The sequence below is a fragment of the Psittacula echo genome (genome assembly GCF_963264785.1).
Source record: "Psittacula echo genome assembly, chromosome: 2".
NCBI classification, from domain to species: Eukaryota; Metazoa; Chordata; class Aves; order Psittaciformes; family Psittacidae; genus Psittacula; species Psittacula echo.
In genome coordinates this window covers 54,931,658-54,950,563 of record NC_137737.1, presented here as the reverse complement: position 1 = coordinate 54,950,563, position 18,906 = coordinate 54,931,658, and the positions used below count along the sequence as shown (strand labels likewise).

Genomic DNA, 18,906 nt, shown 5'->3' with positions numbered 1-18,906 from the left:
AGTTTGCCAAATTCCTCCTCTACAGCTGTTGATAGGCTTGTAATGTTTCTCTGTCCAAAATTCCGGCTTGCCAAGCTTTACTTAGGTTTTTCTTCCCCTTATTTTTCATTCAATGGGATTAGTAGTTCAGAAAGGTTTAACACTTTAGGATTTAGTTTAAGCCCTTAGTCTCCTGCTGTCTTTGGGCTCAAGGTCCTTTCCAAAGCAGGAAAAGGAGAGTAAAAGGATACACCAGAGTATCCTGTAATTCAAATGCAAAATGCAATATCTAAAGTGGCAAAGACAGACTTTAATTACAGTAGCTAGTAAGTACCACTGCTTTATCTTTAAGTATTGTAAATAGCATTTTGTACTCTTATCTTTTTATAGTAGTTTAAGATTTTAAAAGTAGGAATTGTTGGTGCAGAGCATTCAGATAACATAATAATTAAATTGTATACGATCCTAGTCCATGCATTGGCGTTTGCTTTATATTAATAGGCAGATCTTTTGCTGATTCTTTTACAGATGTTGGCTGTGAGAGAAGGTAATAAGGCCCTACATGTTGAATCCAAAATGTCAGCTGCTGAGTTGAAAAATTCAGAAGAAGAAGAGGTGGAGAAAGAAAAACCTATTTTAAGAAAAAGTTCAATTTTAAGTGATCATGACAAAGATGAACATATGTTTCAGTCACAGCCTGTTCACTGCCACAAGAAGCTTGTAAGTATTTGAAACAGAAGACAGATTCATTAGACTCCCATGTGGTATGACAAGTAGATGAGAAGAAAAGCTTTCTTTATTTGCAATTTTTTCCCTCTTCTTTTTTTTTTTTTATTTTTTTTTTTTTTTTTTTTTTTTTTTTAACACACCCCTCCTCTCACCTCGCACCCCCTTCTCTTTCATGCATTGGATTGACTTGTTTTTCAAAGCAATCTGAAAGCTAGATTTTGGGACCAGAGGGAAACAGAACTGGATGGACTTGAAAGGGAAGTTTGAAGTGGTCGTCAGTAGCATAGTTAAGACACAGTATAGACCTCGGCACTTAGAGCTGTGGAAAGATCTGCCAGCATCTCTATTGTGCTGCATAAATAAACATACAAAATTCTGTAAGTTTTAGAATTTCCCTAATGACCTAACCTTTCTCTTTTTTTTGTACACACAGCTAATTCTCTGGCCTAAATATTCTGGGTTGGATTTAGTTCAGTATGAAGATATCTAATGTTAGGGGCATAATTCACTTTTGTAACTCTAAGAATCTAGTGCCATTTTTAGATGTTCTTGGAAATGTTGGATATTCTGGTGTCTTTGATGTCTGTGGCACATCTTCCAGCACTGTATGAATATCTCAAATACATTATGGCATCTTAAATGTTACTAAATTTCTAGATTTAGGCAACTGGATTGTGCTCCAGGTTTTTGTTTGCAGGTGTCTACATGTTATTTACATTCTAAACTCCCAGAGTAGACTATAGATTTGAATTTTTGGGTCACAAATTAATCCCTAGTGACATTAGATGTAGAGTGTCTTACTTGACCTCTGCTGCTCTACAGAAGGGTACAGACATGATGTGTCATGTCTGCTTGGTCTGAGACTGTGGATGTCTCAGATATCAAATGTCTAAAAAGATAGTCTCAAATGGCTTCAGACACTTAGTTTTAAATGAATCAAACTTTTATATATATATATAAAGCATCAATTATAATAAAGCAGATTTTAGATGCATTGTTCACATGAACAAATTAAACATGGATGCCTGAATATTAGGCTGAAACCTACACGTGCTATTTCACATCTTGATTACAGCTGTGACTTCTGGCTCCCCTGCTCATCACTCCTTTCTAAATCCATTAAGAAACTGCTCTTAAGAGTTGAAATTCTTACTTTTCCTAATCTTGGGGTTGTTTTACAGTACCTTTGACACTGGCAAAATACCGTATATCTCATGGACAGTCCTTACTATCATGTTACCAAGACCCCAGCACTACTTACATAATGGCATTATTATAGTTGTTAAATATTTTCAGAAGGAAACAACTTCTTGAAAAATATTACTGGTTTTGATGAAATGTTCTTTGCCTTTCCCAGACATACGCATTACCACCACCAGTGGTAGTTATCACTTAAGCAGAGCTGGGAAATGAAGGGTTGGAGGGTGGAACACACCACCACACCATCAAAAGCAAACACATGGTATTGTTGTATTGTTTCATTTTGCATCCTTCCAGCAAGGTAGGGATTCATAAAAATGTGTATTTAAAAAGCTATATTGATCTTATGCTGGACATAATTTTATTAATATTTGCCATTTCTTTGTATTCTTTTTTTATATTATCTTCTGTTGTTTTTCTAACCAGAGGCAGATACTGCTGTCCTATGAATTGTCGGTGGACTCTATTAATGATCCTTTTCAAAGGCAAAGGTTAATGAGTGCAGCCACTATTATTACAGGTAATTTGCGTTAAGTCATTCTTTAGTGTTTTTCCTATGGTGATTGTGTAACTTGACCTAAGAGATCAAAATGTCACAAACAGCCAGCATTATTTTAAAAGTCACTGGAGGAAATTATGCTGCTATTAAACGTACCTTTCAGTAAAGTAAATATTTCCATATCACATATCTGTAATTGTGGCTTACAATTACTAAAGGTCATACCTGGCCAACCTGATTGCCCTATACAGTAAAATGAATGTGGTTTGTGGATGAGAAGAGAGCAATGTTTTCATTTGCCTTGACTTTAGCAATGCTTACAACACTGTCTCGCACAGTACTTTTTCTTCCAAGTTAGGGTGTTAGGATCTGCAAGGGTGGACAACCAGCTGGTCAAAAAAAAAAAAAAAAGATTGGATGTTTGGACTTCAAGTGTCTGGTGAACAAACTGTATTCTACCTGGAGGCAGGTAACAAGTGGAGTACCACCGGGGTGTATCCTAGGACCCATCTTGTCCCAAGTGACCTGGAGGAGGCGAGGGCTTGATCTTGAATTTTGCAGATGCCACCAAATTAGAGGGGAACCTCTTGATACACTAGATGTAAGGGCTGCCATCTAGAGGGACTTAGTCTGGAGGAATGGGCCAACAGGAACTTTATGAAAATTCAACCAGAACAAACGTAAACTTCGATAAATCTGCGAGAACCTCTTGCAACAATACAGGCTGTGAGCTGGCTGGCTGGGAAGCAGCTCTGCAGGAAAGCCCCTGTGGATCCTTGCGGGCAGTGAGCTAAGCATGCAACCTGCCTTGTAGCAGCAATGACTAACAGTATCCTAGACTTATTGAAAGGAGTATAGCCAGAGGAAAAGTGATTATTGCCATTTATTAAGCACCTCGTAGACCACATACTGTGCCCAGTTTGCCACCCAATCTCCCCAGTACAAGAAATACATTGAGTTCAGTAGGGTGATGCCAAGCCAGTTGTTGGAGCACTTGCTGGGCTGGTTCAGGCTGGAGAGAAAACTTTGAGGTGAAGTTAATATCAGCCTTCCAGTGTGTAGGAAGACATTCTCAGGAAGATGAAGCCAGGCTCTTCACAATGGCGCACAGTGGAATATGAAGCAACAGACATGAATTGAAAGAAAAGAGTTTCAGACTGTGTTTAAGTAGAAACTTTCATCATGGGGACAGTCAGGCAGAGGAACAGCTTATGTGTCTCTGCCTTCATAGCTGACTCTGCTTTGAGAAGGGGGTTGCACGACAGATCTGAGGTCCCTTCTAACTTATCTTATAACCATATCCTCAACTATGGGACATTAAGATATGGGGAACACCCTTCTTCATTTTATCCTGAATTTAAAGCCATGCTGCATCTGTGACTGCATAGATGCAACACACAGAAAAATAGCTGACAGTTTCCAAAGACAGTTATTTCTCCTTAATACAGATCCTTTATCATCCTTCAACAGTTTAATAAACATATGAAGAGGTGGGCAATATCACCTGTTTCTTTAATTAAGAGATTTGTTGATAGTGACCTTCAAATAGACTGTAATATGTTTGTGTAGAATCACAGAATCAATCACAGAATATTAGGAATTGGAAGGGACCTCAAAAGATCATCTAGTCCAATCCCCCTGCCGGAGCGGGAACACCTAGATGAGGTTACACAGGAAGGCGTCCAGATGGGTTTTGAATGTCTCCAGAGAAGGAGACTCCACAACCTCCCTGGGCAGCCTGTTCCGGTGTTCCGTCACCCTCACTGAGAAGAAGTTTCTTCTCAAGTTTAAGTGGAACCTCTTGTGTTCCAGTTTGAGCCCACTACCCCTTGTCTTACCATTGGTTGTCACAGAGAAGAGCCTGGCTCCATCCTCGTGACACTCCCCCTTTATATATTTATAAACGTTAATGAGGTCATCCCTCAGTCTCCTCTTTTCCAAACTAAAGAGACCCAGCTCCCTCAGCCTTTCCTCATAAGGGAGATGCTCCACTCCCTTAATCATCTTTGTTGCCCTGTGCTGGACTCTCTCCAGCAGGTCCCTGTCCTTCTTGAACTGAGGGGCCCAGAACTGGACACAATATTCCAGATGTGGTCTCACCAGGGCAGAGTAGAGGGGAAGGAGAACCTCTCTTGACCTACTGACCACCCCCCTTCTAATACACCCCAGGATGCCATTGGCCTTCCTGGCCACAAGGGCACAGTGCTGGCTCATGGTCATCCATCATCACCCCCAGGTCCCTTTCCCCTTCACTGCTCTCTAATAGGTTATTCCCCAACCTATATTGGAACCTGGGGTTTTTCCTACCCAGATGTAACACTCTACACTTCCCCTTGTTATATTTCATCCCATTTTTCACAGCCCAACTCTCCAGCCTGTCCAGGTCCCGCTGGATGGCAGCACAGCCTTCTGGCGTGTCAGCCACTCCTCCCAGCTTAGTGTCATCAGCAAACTTGCTGACAGTACACTCAATTCCCTCATCTAAATCATTGATGAATATATTAAATAATACTGGTCCCAATACTGACCCTTGAGGCACTCCACTAGATACAGGCCTCCAACTAGACTCCGCCCCATAGACTACAACTCTCTGGCTTCTGTCCTTCAGCCAGTTCGCATTCCACCTCACCACCCGACCATCCAGTCCACACTTCCTCAGTTTAGCTATGAGGATGCTGTGGGAGACTGTGTCAAACGCTTAAGTCAAGGTAGACCACATCCACCGCTCTGCCATAATCCAACCACCTTGTTATGTCTTCATAAAAGGCTATGAGGTTGGTCAGGCACGACTTCCCCTTGGTGAAGCCATGTTGACTGCCTCTAATGACCTTCTTATCCTTGATATGCCTTGAGATGGCACCAAGGATAAGGTGTTCCATCACTTTCCCAGGGATGGAGGTGAGGCTGACTGGTCTATAGTTACCCGGGTCCTCCTTCTTGCCCTTTTTGAAGATTGGAGTGACATTTGCTTTCCTCCAGTCCTCAGGCACCTCTCCTGTTTCCCAAGACTTGGCAAAGATGATGGAGAGTGGTCCAGCAATGACTTCAGCCACCTCCCTCAGTACCCGGGGGTGCATCCCATCTGGACCCCTGGATTTATGGATGTCCAGATTGATCAATTGCTCCCTAACCCAGTCCTCATCAACTAAGGCAAACTCCTCCAATTTCCCGACTTCCTCTGGGTCCTCAGGGGTACGAGGCTCCTCAGGACAGCCTCCAGCAGAGTAGACAGAAACAAAGAAGGCATTCAGCAACTCTGCCTTCTCTGTATCTTCTGTCACCAGGGCACCCACCCCATTCATCAGTGGGCCTACATTACCTCTGGTGTTGGTTTTATCTGCCATATATTTGAAAAAGCTCTTTCTGTTGTCCTTGACCCCTCTCGCCAGGTTTAATTCTAAGGAGGCCTTAGCTTTCCTAGTTGCCTCCCTACATCCTCTGACAACAGCTTTGTATTCTTCCCAAGTGGCCAGCCTCTCCTTCCATGATCTGTAAACTCTCCTCTTCCATTTGAGCTTACCCAGTTTGTAAGCTTAGACCCAGTTCCTTGTCTAACCACGCAGGTCTCCTGGCTCCCTTCCTTGACTTCCTACGTGTCGGGATGCTCTGATCTTGAGCTTGGTAGAAGCAGACCTTGAATGCTAGCCAACTATCTTGGGCCCCTTTACCTTCGAGCAGCCTTGCCCGTGGGATTTCCCCCAGCAATTGTTTGAAAAGGCCAAAGTTTGCCCTGCTGAAGTCCAGGGTTGCAATTCTGTGAATGTGTGAAACTATTTCTCGTCAGTGATGCCGTTTTGCTCACATGAATGATTTTTCTTTTCAAACTTTTCTGTGAGTGATTGTCTTTTTCTTCATGCTATGATATTGCACATAAGATTATCTGTATGTCATTTTACCACTTTGTCATTTAGAAATGCAAAAGTCAAAAATCACATGCCCTTCTAGATGGAAACATCTTGCTCGAAAGTGTCTAATTTGGAATTGTTGTCCATTCTGGAGAGCAGTCAAAGAGAAGGTGAAAATGGTAATTTTGGATCGATCTGCTGATATCGTGATCATGGTTTGCATTATCGCAAATACCTTATTCATGGCTTTGGAGCAGCCTGACGTGAACTCTGATTACCAAGAAATATTTTATAGAAGTGACTTGGTAAGTTAGGTCTATGTTAGAGTGAATATGGAGTTATGACCCTGTATTTATATTTGGACAATCCCATAAAGAGACATACTTTTTCAGTGACTTTTTGCTGGATTTCTTTTTCCTCTTTCCAGGTCTTCACCTTGATTTTTACAGCAGAAATGATCTTGAAAATCATTGCTCTTGATCCTTACAACTATTTTCAGCAAAAATGGAATATTTTTGATAGCATAGTTGTTATGATTGACCTAATAAGCTTTAAAGAAAATCTATCATATTTCAGGCTGGTAATTATTTCTTTATTCTTTTTTAAATATATGTTCTTTTTTAAATATATGATTTGTAAAAGATTACAGTGAAACGCCCTCAAATTATTTTACTAATGAACCTGTTAAATCACTTCTCTTTGTTAGTAAATAGCAAGCCAGTGTGAATATTTAATTAGAGTGAATATTAAATGAATATCAACAAATGCATTCAATATGATTATTATACTGTGTATATTGGGTACTATAAATCCTGTGGCACAATGTGCTCTTTTGAAGATTTGACCTAGCAGACAGTTCACTGGCTTTCTGTTAGGTCTGTACAGTTCACCACTCAACTACATTTCAAGTCTTCCATTAGGAAAAGCTGTTATCTGAGCTTAGAGATAGCAACAGTTCCCTTACAGCTTTTCCTTTTGAGTTAAGATTTGTAAAATAACATAGCTTTCCTCAAGGCTTAGGCTTGGCCTTGAGGTCTTCTCAGGGCTTTCCTCCAACTTAGGGAACAGGAGGAGTATCTCTGGGATGTCTATGTGTAATGTTTTTTTTTTTGCTTGCATCCTTACTATGTATTCAGAGTGCTATATTTCCTAAACATTTCTAACATTCTTCATAGCTTTTCAGAGTCATCACACCTAGAAATTCGTTTGAATTCTGTTTCATCTTGTGTATCATGACTGAAAGATTGGAGCAGCCCTGATGCTAATTTTACTAAAAGTGTCCTTTTTACTCATACGAATGCATGATATAGATCCCACCTGGCTTTTCAGATCCTATTTTAAGTCAGTTGTTTAAGAGGTAGAAAAAAATATTTTTTTCAATTCTTCTTATATATTTAATTTAGTCTACAATGCAGTCATTACATAAGCCTCATGCAAGTACCTATAAGCCACTTGAATAATATTTCTATTATCATCATTGCTATTAATACTAATTAACTATCTGAGCTGAAGCACAGTGTTTCACATTGGAACAAATATAAACCTTTCTTTGGGGAAAAAGTTATGGTGGTATTCCTGAAGTAAAGCCAGCACGATAAATGCAGGGTCTGTTTTTCATTTATGCTGTGCTATCTATGTAGTGTTTGCTACTTACATTGTTCTCTTGTGTTTTACTTACAGCTCAGGATCTTCAAATTGGCAAAATTCTGGCCAGCCTTAAATACTCTCATGAAAATAATTCTAAACTCAGTTGGTGCTCTGGGTAACCTCACTCTGGTTTTGATTATCACTATATTTATTTTTGCTGTAGTAGGAAAGCAGGTTTTAGGCACTTATTATGAAGAATATTCTTGTAAAATAAGCACCGATGCACAGTTACGCTGGCATATGAAGGATTTTTATCATTCATTCCTGATTATATTCCGGATATTATGTGGAGAATGGATTGAAACCATGTGGGAATGTATGGAAGTGGCTGGAAAAGGGCTATGTCTTCCCATTTTCTTGATAGTCCTGGTCATAGGAAACCTGGTGGTGAGTTTCAAGCTATTTTTTATTCCCTTCTGAATGCATCCAATTGCACCAGCATCTTTTTTCCAAGGCAAACTTTATTATTTGAAAAATATTCACAGTATTCTTTTTTCCTGGATGTTACTTTATGTATCTTTCTTCTGACTTTTTTTCCTTTTCCCCTTTCTCTTTCTCACACAAGAGGTAGCCGCTAAGCAAAATAAAATTATTTCTTCTACGCAGAGTATAGAAGTGCAGTGCTTTTGATAATTTGGTCTCTGTTTTTTTTCATTTTTGGTGTTACTAGGATCAATTAACCAAATTATTCAGTGCTTTTAATGCTTGCCAACTTACCCTTTTATTATCTAAAGTCCCTAGATTTTCTGGTTTGTGTGCCATATAATTGATCTAGTGTATATATGCAGGAAGACAAAATCTTTTTCGTCTGCTTGATTTGTTGGCACATACCAGATCCTTTTTGATGGTAGTGTTACTAAAATTTATCTTTGCCTGCTGTTTTTCCACATATCTACCTCTTTGTAGACATTATGGATATCAGAGCATGTGAAAATATATTTCCTAGAGCCAAACTGTCACTTCCTTTTTTTTGTTCCTGCCCTTCCTTCCAGAAGAGCCATATTATAATATATTAATATTTCAGTATAATAGTAAATGATTTCATTGCAGCAGTTGATGAAAGCAAGACTGATACGTTTTTATCTAAGGAAGGTTTTCTGAAATGCTTTTTCTGTTACCAGTAGTGTCTCCAACTTACTTTAACTATTTTAAGGTGCTCAACCTATTCATTGCCTTGCTGCTGAATTCGTTCAATACTGACTCCTCAATGGGACAAGAGGAATCTGGACAAATGACCAAAAGTCAGATTACCATTGTGCAGATTCGCAAGGGCCTGCAGTCTGTGAAAGACAGAATTTTGGGTCATTGTGGCAAAACAATGCAACGAAGCCTCAAAACAACAGCCAAAAAGAAGACTTTGGTGAAAATTTCAGCCAAAGACATAGAGGAAAATAACTATGCCATGACAGATGTCAGAAAGGATATAGACAGCAGCTGCTTAGACCTGGGTTATTACAATACTGAAAGGAATTGCTCAGTAACAAGGAAAGATGAAGAAATTTTGACCAGTCAAAGTACCTGTGTTCCCATTGCAGTACCAGAGACTTACATGGATGAAGGTAGTGATGAGCACAGTGTATGCACAGAAATAGAATACAGAAACCAGGTAGGGAATATTAATATTTGAAAAATTATTGTAACTTGTATCTATAAATATGATCTTGAAGACTCAACTGTAAATGTTATCCTTTCCATCATTTCTGTCATTTTACTTTCTTTGTTCTTCTAGTAGCTTCAAAATGCAAAATAGACCCAAATAGTTTTAGTTATTTAATAATGTTGAATATTCACTTTTTCGTCATTCTCCTCATTGATAGCTATCATTCTACTTTTGTCTGGTTTGCTTCCATTTATGGTTGTCAATTGCTAAATGAAGTTTGATCAAGAGAGAAAGTCTCCTTTGCCTTACAGATGGCATCTGGAATTTTTTGAGGACAGTACTCTTGTGTTGTTTTTATGTTGCTTGTCAGTTGCATAGAGTCCAGGTGAAAAGCAAATAAAAGCTTCATCTTAAAAAATTAATTTCTTAATTTTTTTAGTCCCCTTGTCACTTCTATGATACTTTGGACTCCCCTTTATATCTCTTTATTTTCTAGTGTTGGGCAGGTAAAAGCTCAAGACTTTCTGCATGCGAGGTGTTTATATTGCCATGATAAAACCATGCAATTAATTTTCCTGGATATTTGAGATACTTCAGGTATCTGTCACATCCACATGGGACTGACAAATAAGACACAGAAGCTATAGGAGCTTCTGTTGACATCTGGCTGCCAGGAATGTGTAGAAACACCTCAGATGACACTAGGTATCAGCTGCAATTAGATTACGCCATTTAGATACCTGAATTTCAAGATTCCACTCACCTTATAGATACCAAGTGCCATTTGAGGTGCTGGGTCATCTCATAAAGCTTCTAAATGCATCTATAAAAAGGTGTCTGTCAGTTCCTGTATATCCTACATTATATCTAACATGCCATGGGTATGTCTTAGATACCATCCAGGTATCTTAGGAGGCACTAAGCATGCATGAATGCATTTTAGTTCAAAATCATCGGGTCATCCTCTGAGATTCTTATTCCTGTACAAATACTTTTGCCTATAGAAGGTAAGGGTGATATCTTTTAGCCCATTGACAGTACTGCAGCTGTCTATGAAACACCCAATAGTAGTTTCAGCTTAGATTAGCAAAAAAAGGACACCAAACTAATCTCTTTCAGAAGCCTGTCTTATTCACAGGCAGTTGTAATAAGAGGTAGCAGGCTCCAGTATACCTTCCTTACAATCTTTTGTCAGAAGGTGAACAAAAAATTATTAAACTGTTGTGGTTTAACCTGAGACAGCAACTAAGCACCACACAGCCGCTCACTCACTCTGCCTGTGTTGGAATGAAAGAATGTAAGAAAACTAATGGGCTGAGACAAATACGGATGAATAGGTAAAGCAAAAGCCATCCACACAGGCAAAGCAAAACAAGGAATTCATTCACCACTTCCCATCAGCAGGTGGAAGTTCAGGCATCTCCAGGACAGCAGGGTTCCATAATGTGTAACAATTACTTGGGAAGACAAACTCCATCATTCCAAATATCCCCCCTTCCTCCTTCTTCCCTAGCTTTATATGCTAAGCATTATGCCATATGATATGGAATATTCCTTGGGTCAGTTAGAGTCAGCTGTCCCAGCTGTGTCCACTCCAACTCTTTGTGTACCCCAGCATCCTTTGTGCACCTACCCATATTAGACTCTGGGTAAGAACTGCTCAGCAATAATGCAAAAATTGCTGTGTTATCAACAGTATTTCCAGCACAAATTCAAGACACAGCCCCATACTAGCTACCATGAAGGAAATGAACTCTACCCTAGCCAAAACCAGCACAGGACTGAAAGCTGGTTTGGATCACTTAGCTCTTCTCCCTGTAACTAGAAAGATGAGAAGATTCTTGGGGTCCAGCTGAGAAGGTTGCTGCTGAGCTAGTCCATCTGAACTTAGTGATTTGGATGCAGGAATACATCAGTGGGCTAAATATAGATCTTGAGGCATGGTACATTTCCACAGTGTAACTACAGGAACACAGTACTTGAAGAAAAAAAACCCCTTCTTTTACATGCCTTTATGGATATAATTTAATTATCTGTAAAAAGACAAACGTGCTGAATTTTGTGGATGCTTTAGATTCTGTTAAAGAATTTTTACTTTAAAGAATGACTGTCAGGAAATGTGGAAAGTCAACTGTTTTGCATTACGTTATGCAGGGAGACAGGTTAAGACATAGATGGGAGTGCCGGAGTTCAAGTGTCTTCAGTCAGATTTCTGGGACTTCTGAAACTTCAAGCTGTTTTTCAGAAACACACCAAAAGAAAGAGCAAAAAGAGGTAATTATAAATTTTATCACCTTGCAGAATATGCTACAGATGAAAATTGTCAGTGGTTCTCTCATTCAGCAATGACAGGATAAGCTGGGGTTTTCCAAAGAGTAGTGAGTATAATCCTTGTGAAGATTGTACATATTTCTAAAGGCAATAATAGTTTAAAGCATGGAGGTTTGTCTCTCAGAAACAACCATGGCTGACAGTGTAACTTAAGATATTATTATGTACAAAATAAAGAAACAGAAATTAATCAAGAAACACACTTACTTTAAAGATGTGTTACATATTATTCAATTTTATAGATAATTGTGTTTGGTCAACCCTGGATGCAAAAACTTTTTCTCTAGAGACAGCTCCCCAAACAGACATACTTTTTCTGGTCTAGAAGCTTAGCTTATTCTAATACAACAGCTCCACATCAGAAAAGGTGAAGAGCCATGGGTTGCCTCCAATGACCCAGCAACTTTCTGGATTACTACCTCCAAAGGTCAAACCACTTTAGTATTTTTTGGATTTTAGAGAAGAAGTTTTATTTGCTATACATTATTTAATTTTATATATCAATTGTATTTATATTAAAATATTAAAATGCTCATGAATTTAAGTAATTACATTTTTGTCTACACTGAAGATTCCCTGGGACCTTAAGTTAGTGTAGAACAGCATGGCTGTCAACAACAGCAATTCTCCCTTCTTCTGGCTTCTCATTCTTATCCCTATCCTTATGCCTTCCCTTTCCATGTCATACAGGACACTTATATTTTAAGGCTGATAGGTTACTTTATTCCTTTTCCTTTATACTTATTTTTCTTATTGTCTTTAGTTTTATAGGTGTGTAGTTTATTTACCAATAACAATAACTCCTTGAAGTGTGTACCCATACATACATTTCTTTCCTGCTAGGCCTTCCTATCTTCAAGCCTTTTGAGACATGGTTTGTGTCTCTGAAAATGAAAAAAGAGTGGGATTGTCATGAAGAAATCAGAGTTTTCTCTAAAGTAAAGCTGTAAAGCTGTAGCATAATATAATCTCTTCTAAATATTTTCCTTGCTGCAAGTCCAATGTAGATGACTAGAAGATACTTTTTAAATTAAAGCCATGGAAACAGAGAGGAGGGATTAGCCTTTTCTGTCCTTTTGTTTGTAATTTTGTTTTGGTAGTTCAGCAACATTAAATTCATTAAGATATTTTATAGGGTGCAGTTTTTCTTTTTTTTTTTCTTTTTTTGGGGGGTGTGTGTGTGTATGATAAGTTTAATTTATTTAAAATCCTGTAACCTTATTAATGAAAAGCAAATAAATCCTTTTCTTTACCCTTCTCTGCAGAAATGTGATGGTGGTAGCTATTCTGAAGCCAGCACTGTGGATCCAGTTATTCTCCTGGAGACCTTTTCCCAGCCTCAAAACTCACACCTACCCAAGGGCTGTTTTACAGAAAGTAAGAATCCTTTATATATTGTGGTGACACCAAACGAACCAGTGTTCATTCGTTCTGTTTAGAACATTTCTAAATCGGCAAAAACTGAGACACGTGTTTATAGACATAAAAATTCAGATAAATAGACCTGAAGCCAGCACAGAAATGTAGCAGGGCTGGGATGCCGGAACACAAGCATTTAGAACCATATGAGATGCCTGAGAGCAGGCAATACAACTGCATGAAGCTGGCAGAAGTATCACAGGAGCTGTACATCTGAAGAGCCCTAAATTGGTTTTAAACACCTGTGTTTAGGTAGCAAAATGCCATCTTTGGAGTGTGATTCAGATTTGTATTGAGGCATCAGGCTGTAGGTATCTGTATATGAGCAAAAGCACTCGAAGCATTTCTGAAAGAGCAGCCAGATGTTGAGATATGTGTGTCTGTACCTGATGTCTTAAATGGTGCTTCAAGTGAATTTATCTGAGCTCCCAGCACAGTGGATGAATATCCAGTCAATACAGCTAATGGAATTCAGAGGAATTTTCAGCTTACCCCAGTGTGGACACCTACTTTTGATTGTCTGAATGGCTCCTTAGACTCCATTGACCCTCATGGTTCGATCTTACTGCCTTTACAGATTAATGAAGAAGTCCATTTCTGGTGCAAAACAGTGAATAGAGAATCTAATTGTAATGTCTCTGCAGTGCAATAGAGTGAAATAATCAGTAGAAATACTAATTTACTAACCAACTTTTAAATTATCTCTTTTCAAAACAAAAAGAATAAATGCAGGGGAAAAAAAAGACCAACAAAAAAAGTTAACAACCAACCAAACAAAAAAACCCAATAAATTTTTTAGATAGAATTAATGGATTTTTTTTGTGCCCACAGAAGGGCTTGTGGGCACAATGGCTCTTCTGCTTTTTCCATGTATAAGTTGCTCTATTAAAAGATATTTTTACCTACAAATTTTGTCTTTTATTTAGCTTTTGATTGCTTCAGACACAGCATCATCCCATAGGTAAAACATTACATTGGTTGTATAGACTGTGGAAACTCATATTAAGATACCTTACACTTTTTGTATTCCAAGTCTCTACATTTTCCATGGGACCAATATGTTCTTCTTTCTCTTTTCAGGTTGTGTTGAATGTTTCCCGTGTTGTGCAGTGGATACCACTAGGTTTCCAGGCAGAACTTGGTGGAACTTTAGAAAAACCTGTTACAGAATTGTTAAACATAGCTGGTTTGAACATTTTATAATTTTTATGATAATATTGAGCAGCGCAGCCCTGGTAAATTTAATTTAATTTCTCAAATTTTCAATTGATGGTTGTCAGTAAAGGAAAATTGTATTATTATATTTATTTCTTTTTCTCTCACATTCCTTTCCTCAGGGAGAGACAAGTATTATAAACATGTCCTTTAGAAGTTATAAGGTTCTCCCCAACTTGGACAAGATATTTAAATATATGGAATCATAGTCTTCTCCATAGTTCTTCATAGAATCATAGAACCAACTAAGTTGGAAAAGACCTTTAAGTCCAACCATCACCCCAGGACTGCCAAGACCATCACTAAACTATGTCACTGGGGGCCTCATCCACACTGTTCATGGAACATGATTCCTCACACATTTGTGTGCTTAGGAGGCTAAATCAGGGTGTGAAATTTATTAGGAAAGCTTATATAAAAAACCAATAACAAATCCTTTTCATCAAAGATGTATTGTAGTGTTAAGAACTTTCACATTCCAAAGATACTGTTGTCCTCTTGTGAAAAGGGACTTGTCCATTTTCTGTTTATTTTTAAAATTGTTTGCTGATGCAGAATTACCTGAACCAGCTAGAATGAAGGAGCACCATATCATCAGGCATGTCCATACTTGAAAGTAAATCAAATGAGGTGGTGATCATAGAAAGAATGCCTAGAAAAGTATGTGGTGAATGCTCAGTGCTCAGAGCAAAAGAAGAGTTAGAATTTTGAAAGAGCATCACTGCTAAATAATGAGTGATTTGACTAGTAGGTAGAAATCAAGGTAGTCAAGGTTAAACAGTGAAAAAGATGACATTACTTATCAGACTTGCTCAGAAAAAAATGTAGGAAATGGTAAATAGGCTTATGTGCATGAATGCCAGAGGTTCTCAATTACCCACAGTCAAATTAGTAGTCCTGTGGACACAGTGACAGCTCTGCTCTGTAGACATTTCTTCTAACTGTAGCACAATTGAATGACCACTGCTTTAAAGGCCGCTCAGGTCCAGAAGCAGTTTTACTATTTCATTACACTGTGGAGCAGGAGTGCGTAAGTTCCACCAGATTAATGCAACTGGTGATAACTCATAACTGTTAAGGCCCGCTGTAGCTGAGCTAATGCTTGCAAAACCACTGAGTTTCCTTTGCTGCTATGCTCCCCTGAACCAAAGGTCTATGGACCATCTAGGTCATGTAACACAGCCTGCTGTTTCCTTAAATGGTGCTGACTGTTCATGATCTTATTAAAAAATAACAGCAGAACAAGAGATTTCAGAGTCGGGTAAGGAGCTGTTAAGCTAAGAGCTGATGTAGATTGAAGCTGGATGTGGATTAAAGTTTTGACACCCTCTGTTTGGTTCCTGATCTTTGTCACAGACTACAGCCATGTGACTTTGGGCGAATTAATTTATCTTTCTGTACTTCATTTGCTCTTCTATAAAATAAAGATGCTGTGGTCCAACATCCCAGGGATGTGAGATAGTGTATTCCTTCTGAGAGGACAGACAGACGCTTAAACTGCTTGTTTCAATTTTTTTACTTGTCTCATGGCAAGAAAGAAGACAGAAAGTTAGCAGCTGCAGAGGGAATTTCAGAGAAGGAAACACAGATTTGAATAAGGATAAAAGAAAGGTAAGTTGTTAAATGCCCTAATGTGCTCTAGAGGCACTTTCAGCTCTTGAGATAGAGTGAAAAAGAAGAAGACAAAAGGAGATTGAGTAATTTATATCTAGGAATAGTAGAGGGTCAGAAAGGGTGTGATACAGTGTGGCTTCTGATTTATCTACATAAGTAACAAAAGTTTTAAGTAAAAGTAATGACAGACATGGGGGAAATAGTGGTAGTGAAAATGGATGGATAGATCATGAGAAATGCTGGCAGCAAAAGAGAAATTGAATGGAGATGGAGCTATAAGGTAGGGGAGAAATGGATGAAAGGAAGAATGAAGACATCACCAGAGGCTTGGTGGGGAAGCAGTGCAAGGTGCTAAAAGGAATTGAGAATAGAATGGTAGTATCAAAACTTTAAATAAGCAAGGCAGCAAATATATTAAACACAAGCAAACAGTGATTGTAAACTAAAGCAATCAATAAAATATTTTCCAAAACCCTTACTGACATCAAAGTAATGTCAAGGCTTAGGTGAAAAACTGTGAAACTCTGGCAATTAACAATTCCAGGTAAAGTGCTTGTCATATTTTTTCATATCTGTATTACAGCTTTGGAGGCTGACTAAAGATGACACATTTGGAAGACCTAGGTCTGGAAGACAGTGGTTAATGTGTTTAATTCAAGCTTTATTGTGAAGAATTTTAGACTAACACCTTCAAAATTATCCAGTAATTTCGAAAGCCAAGCTTTTTCGTAGCCACAATTGACCCTCATGAGATAATTTTTTGAAGAAATGTCGAGCATAAACATCTGAAAGTGTGTGATTTTTCAACCAATCTGAAAATGAGATTATACTTACTTTACAATTTAGGTTTTTACTTCAAGAAGGGGAAAATGGATGACCCAGGGAATTACAGACCAGTCAGTCTCACCTCTGTGCCTGGCAAAATCTTGGAGCAGATTCTCCTGGAAGGCATGCTAAGGCACATGAAAAACAGCAAGGTGGTTGGTGACAGCCAGCATGGCTTCACTAAGGGGAAATCCTGCCTGACCAATTTGGTGGCCTTCTATGATGGGGCTACGGGACTGATGGACAGGGGCAGAGCAGTTGACGTCATCTACCTGGACTTGTGCAAAGCCTTTGACACTGTCCCACACGACATCCTTGTCTCTAAATTGGAGAGACATCAATTTGATGGGTGGACCACTCGGTGGATAAAGAACTGGCTGGATGGCCGCACACAAAGAGTTGTGGTCAATGGCTCAATGTCCAGCTGGAGACCGGTAACGAGTGGTGTCCCTCAGGGATCAGTGTTGGGACCGGTCTTGTTCAACATCTTTGTCGGTGACATGGACAGTGGGATTGAGTGCGCCCTCAGCAAGTTTGCTGATGACACCAAGCTGTGTGGCTCGGTTGATATGCCGGAGGGAAGGAATGCCATCCAGAGGGACCCTAACACACTTGTGAGGTGGGCTGATGCCAACCTTATGAAGTTTAACCATGCCAAGTGCAAGGTCCTACACCTGGGTCGGAGCAATCCCAGGCACGGCTACAGGTTGGGCAGAGAAGAGATTCAGAGCAGCCCTGCAGAGAAGGACTTGGGGGTGTTGGTCGATGAGAAAATGAACATGAGCCGGCTTCAGTGTGCGCTCACAGCCCAGAAAGCCAACTGTATCCTGGGCTGCATTAAAAGGAGCGTGACCAGCAGGTCGAAGGAGGTGATCCTGCCCCTCTGCTCTGGTCTCGTGAGACCTCACTTGGAGTATTGTGTGCAGTTCTGGTGTCCTCAACATGAAAAGGGCATGGAACTGTTGGAACAAGTCCAGAGGAGGGCCATGAGGATGATCAGGGGACTGGAGCACCTCCGGTATGAAGACAGGCTGAGAAAGTTGGGGCTGTTCAGCCTGGAGAAGAGAAGGCTGTATGGAGACCTCATAGCAGCCTTCCAGTATCTGAAGGGGGCCTACAAGGATGCTGGGGAGGAACTCTTCATCAGGGACTGTAGTGACAGGACAAGGGGTAACGGGTTCAAACTTAAACAGGGGAAGTTTAGAGTGGATATAAGGAAGAAATTCTTTACTGAGAGGGTGGTGAGGCACTGGAATGGGTTGCCCAGGGAAGTTGTGAATGCTCCCTCCCTGGTGGTGTTCAAGGCCAGGTTGGATGAGGCCTTGGGTGGCATGGTTTAGTGTGAGGTGTCCCTGCCCATGGCAGGGGGGTTGGCACTAGATGATCTTAAGGTCCTTTCCAACCCTAACTATTCTATGATTCTATGATTCTAAGCATAAAACTATGTGGTGGTTGCCCATAATTTAATATGAAATGGTTATAATAAGCCAAACTCTGTATTCTTGTGGAATTTAAAACATTTTCCATAAAACTACCGAACTGTTTAAAAACTGAATTCTGAAATTCCAGGCGTTTGAAGATATTCATCTACAGGAGAGACAAAAAGTGAAAATGCTCCTAGAATATGCTGATAAAATATTTACCTACATCTTTTTTATGGAGATGCTTCTGAAATGGGTGGCTTATGGTTTTCACGGTTATTTCACAAATGCCTGGTGTTGGCTAGACTTCGTCCTTGTATGTGTAAGTATTATATTCAGCTTGTCTTGTGTATTGAATTTTGATATTTTCTGTATAGAGAACTGTATGTAAAAACTAATTATGAATTAACACAAGTCTAAAAGACAGTTTCCAAAAGCTGAAAAAACTTATAATCAAAGGAAATGTTAGAACAGATTTAAATGGAAGTTTTAAGTAATAATCAGAAGTCGATTAGGAAAATTTTATTCGGTGTCACTGTCATTAAAGACCGTAAGTTGTGGTCCTCAAAAAAAAATGTTGGT

General features: G+C 39.3%; 1 protein-coding gene across 1 annotated transcript in view; it reads left to right on the top strand.

Annotated features, from left to right (window-relative positions):
* LOC308216930 (sodium channel protein type 5 subunit alpha-like) overlaps positions 1-18,906 on the top strand; it is a gene marked incomplete at both ends in the record, with an annotated part of 43,706 nt that overhangs the window by 14,826 nt on the left and 9,974 nt on the right. Inside the window, 9 exons of the mRNA XM_080609632.1 lie at positions 508-594; positions 2,335-2,428; positions 6,412-6,557; positions 6,680-6,832; positions 7,933-8,286; positions 9,053-9,505; positions 13,096-13,207; positions 14,330-14,484; positions 18,473-18,646. Coding sequence (XP_080465758.1) covers positions 508-594; positions 2,335-2,428; positions 6,412-6,557; positions 6,680-6,832; positions 7,933-8,286; positions 9,053-9,505; positions 13,096-13,207; positions 14,330-14,484; positions 18,473-18,646 — 1,728 coding nt within the window. The remainder of the gene's footprint in view (positions 1-507; positions 595-2,334; positions 2,429-6,411; positions 6,558-6,679; positions 6,833-7,932; positions 8,287-9,052; positions 9,506-13,095; positions 13,208-14,329; positions 14,485-18,472; positions 18,647-18,906) is intronic.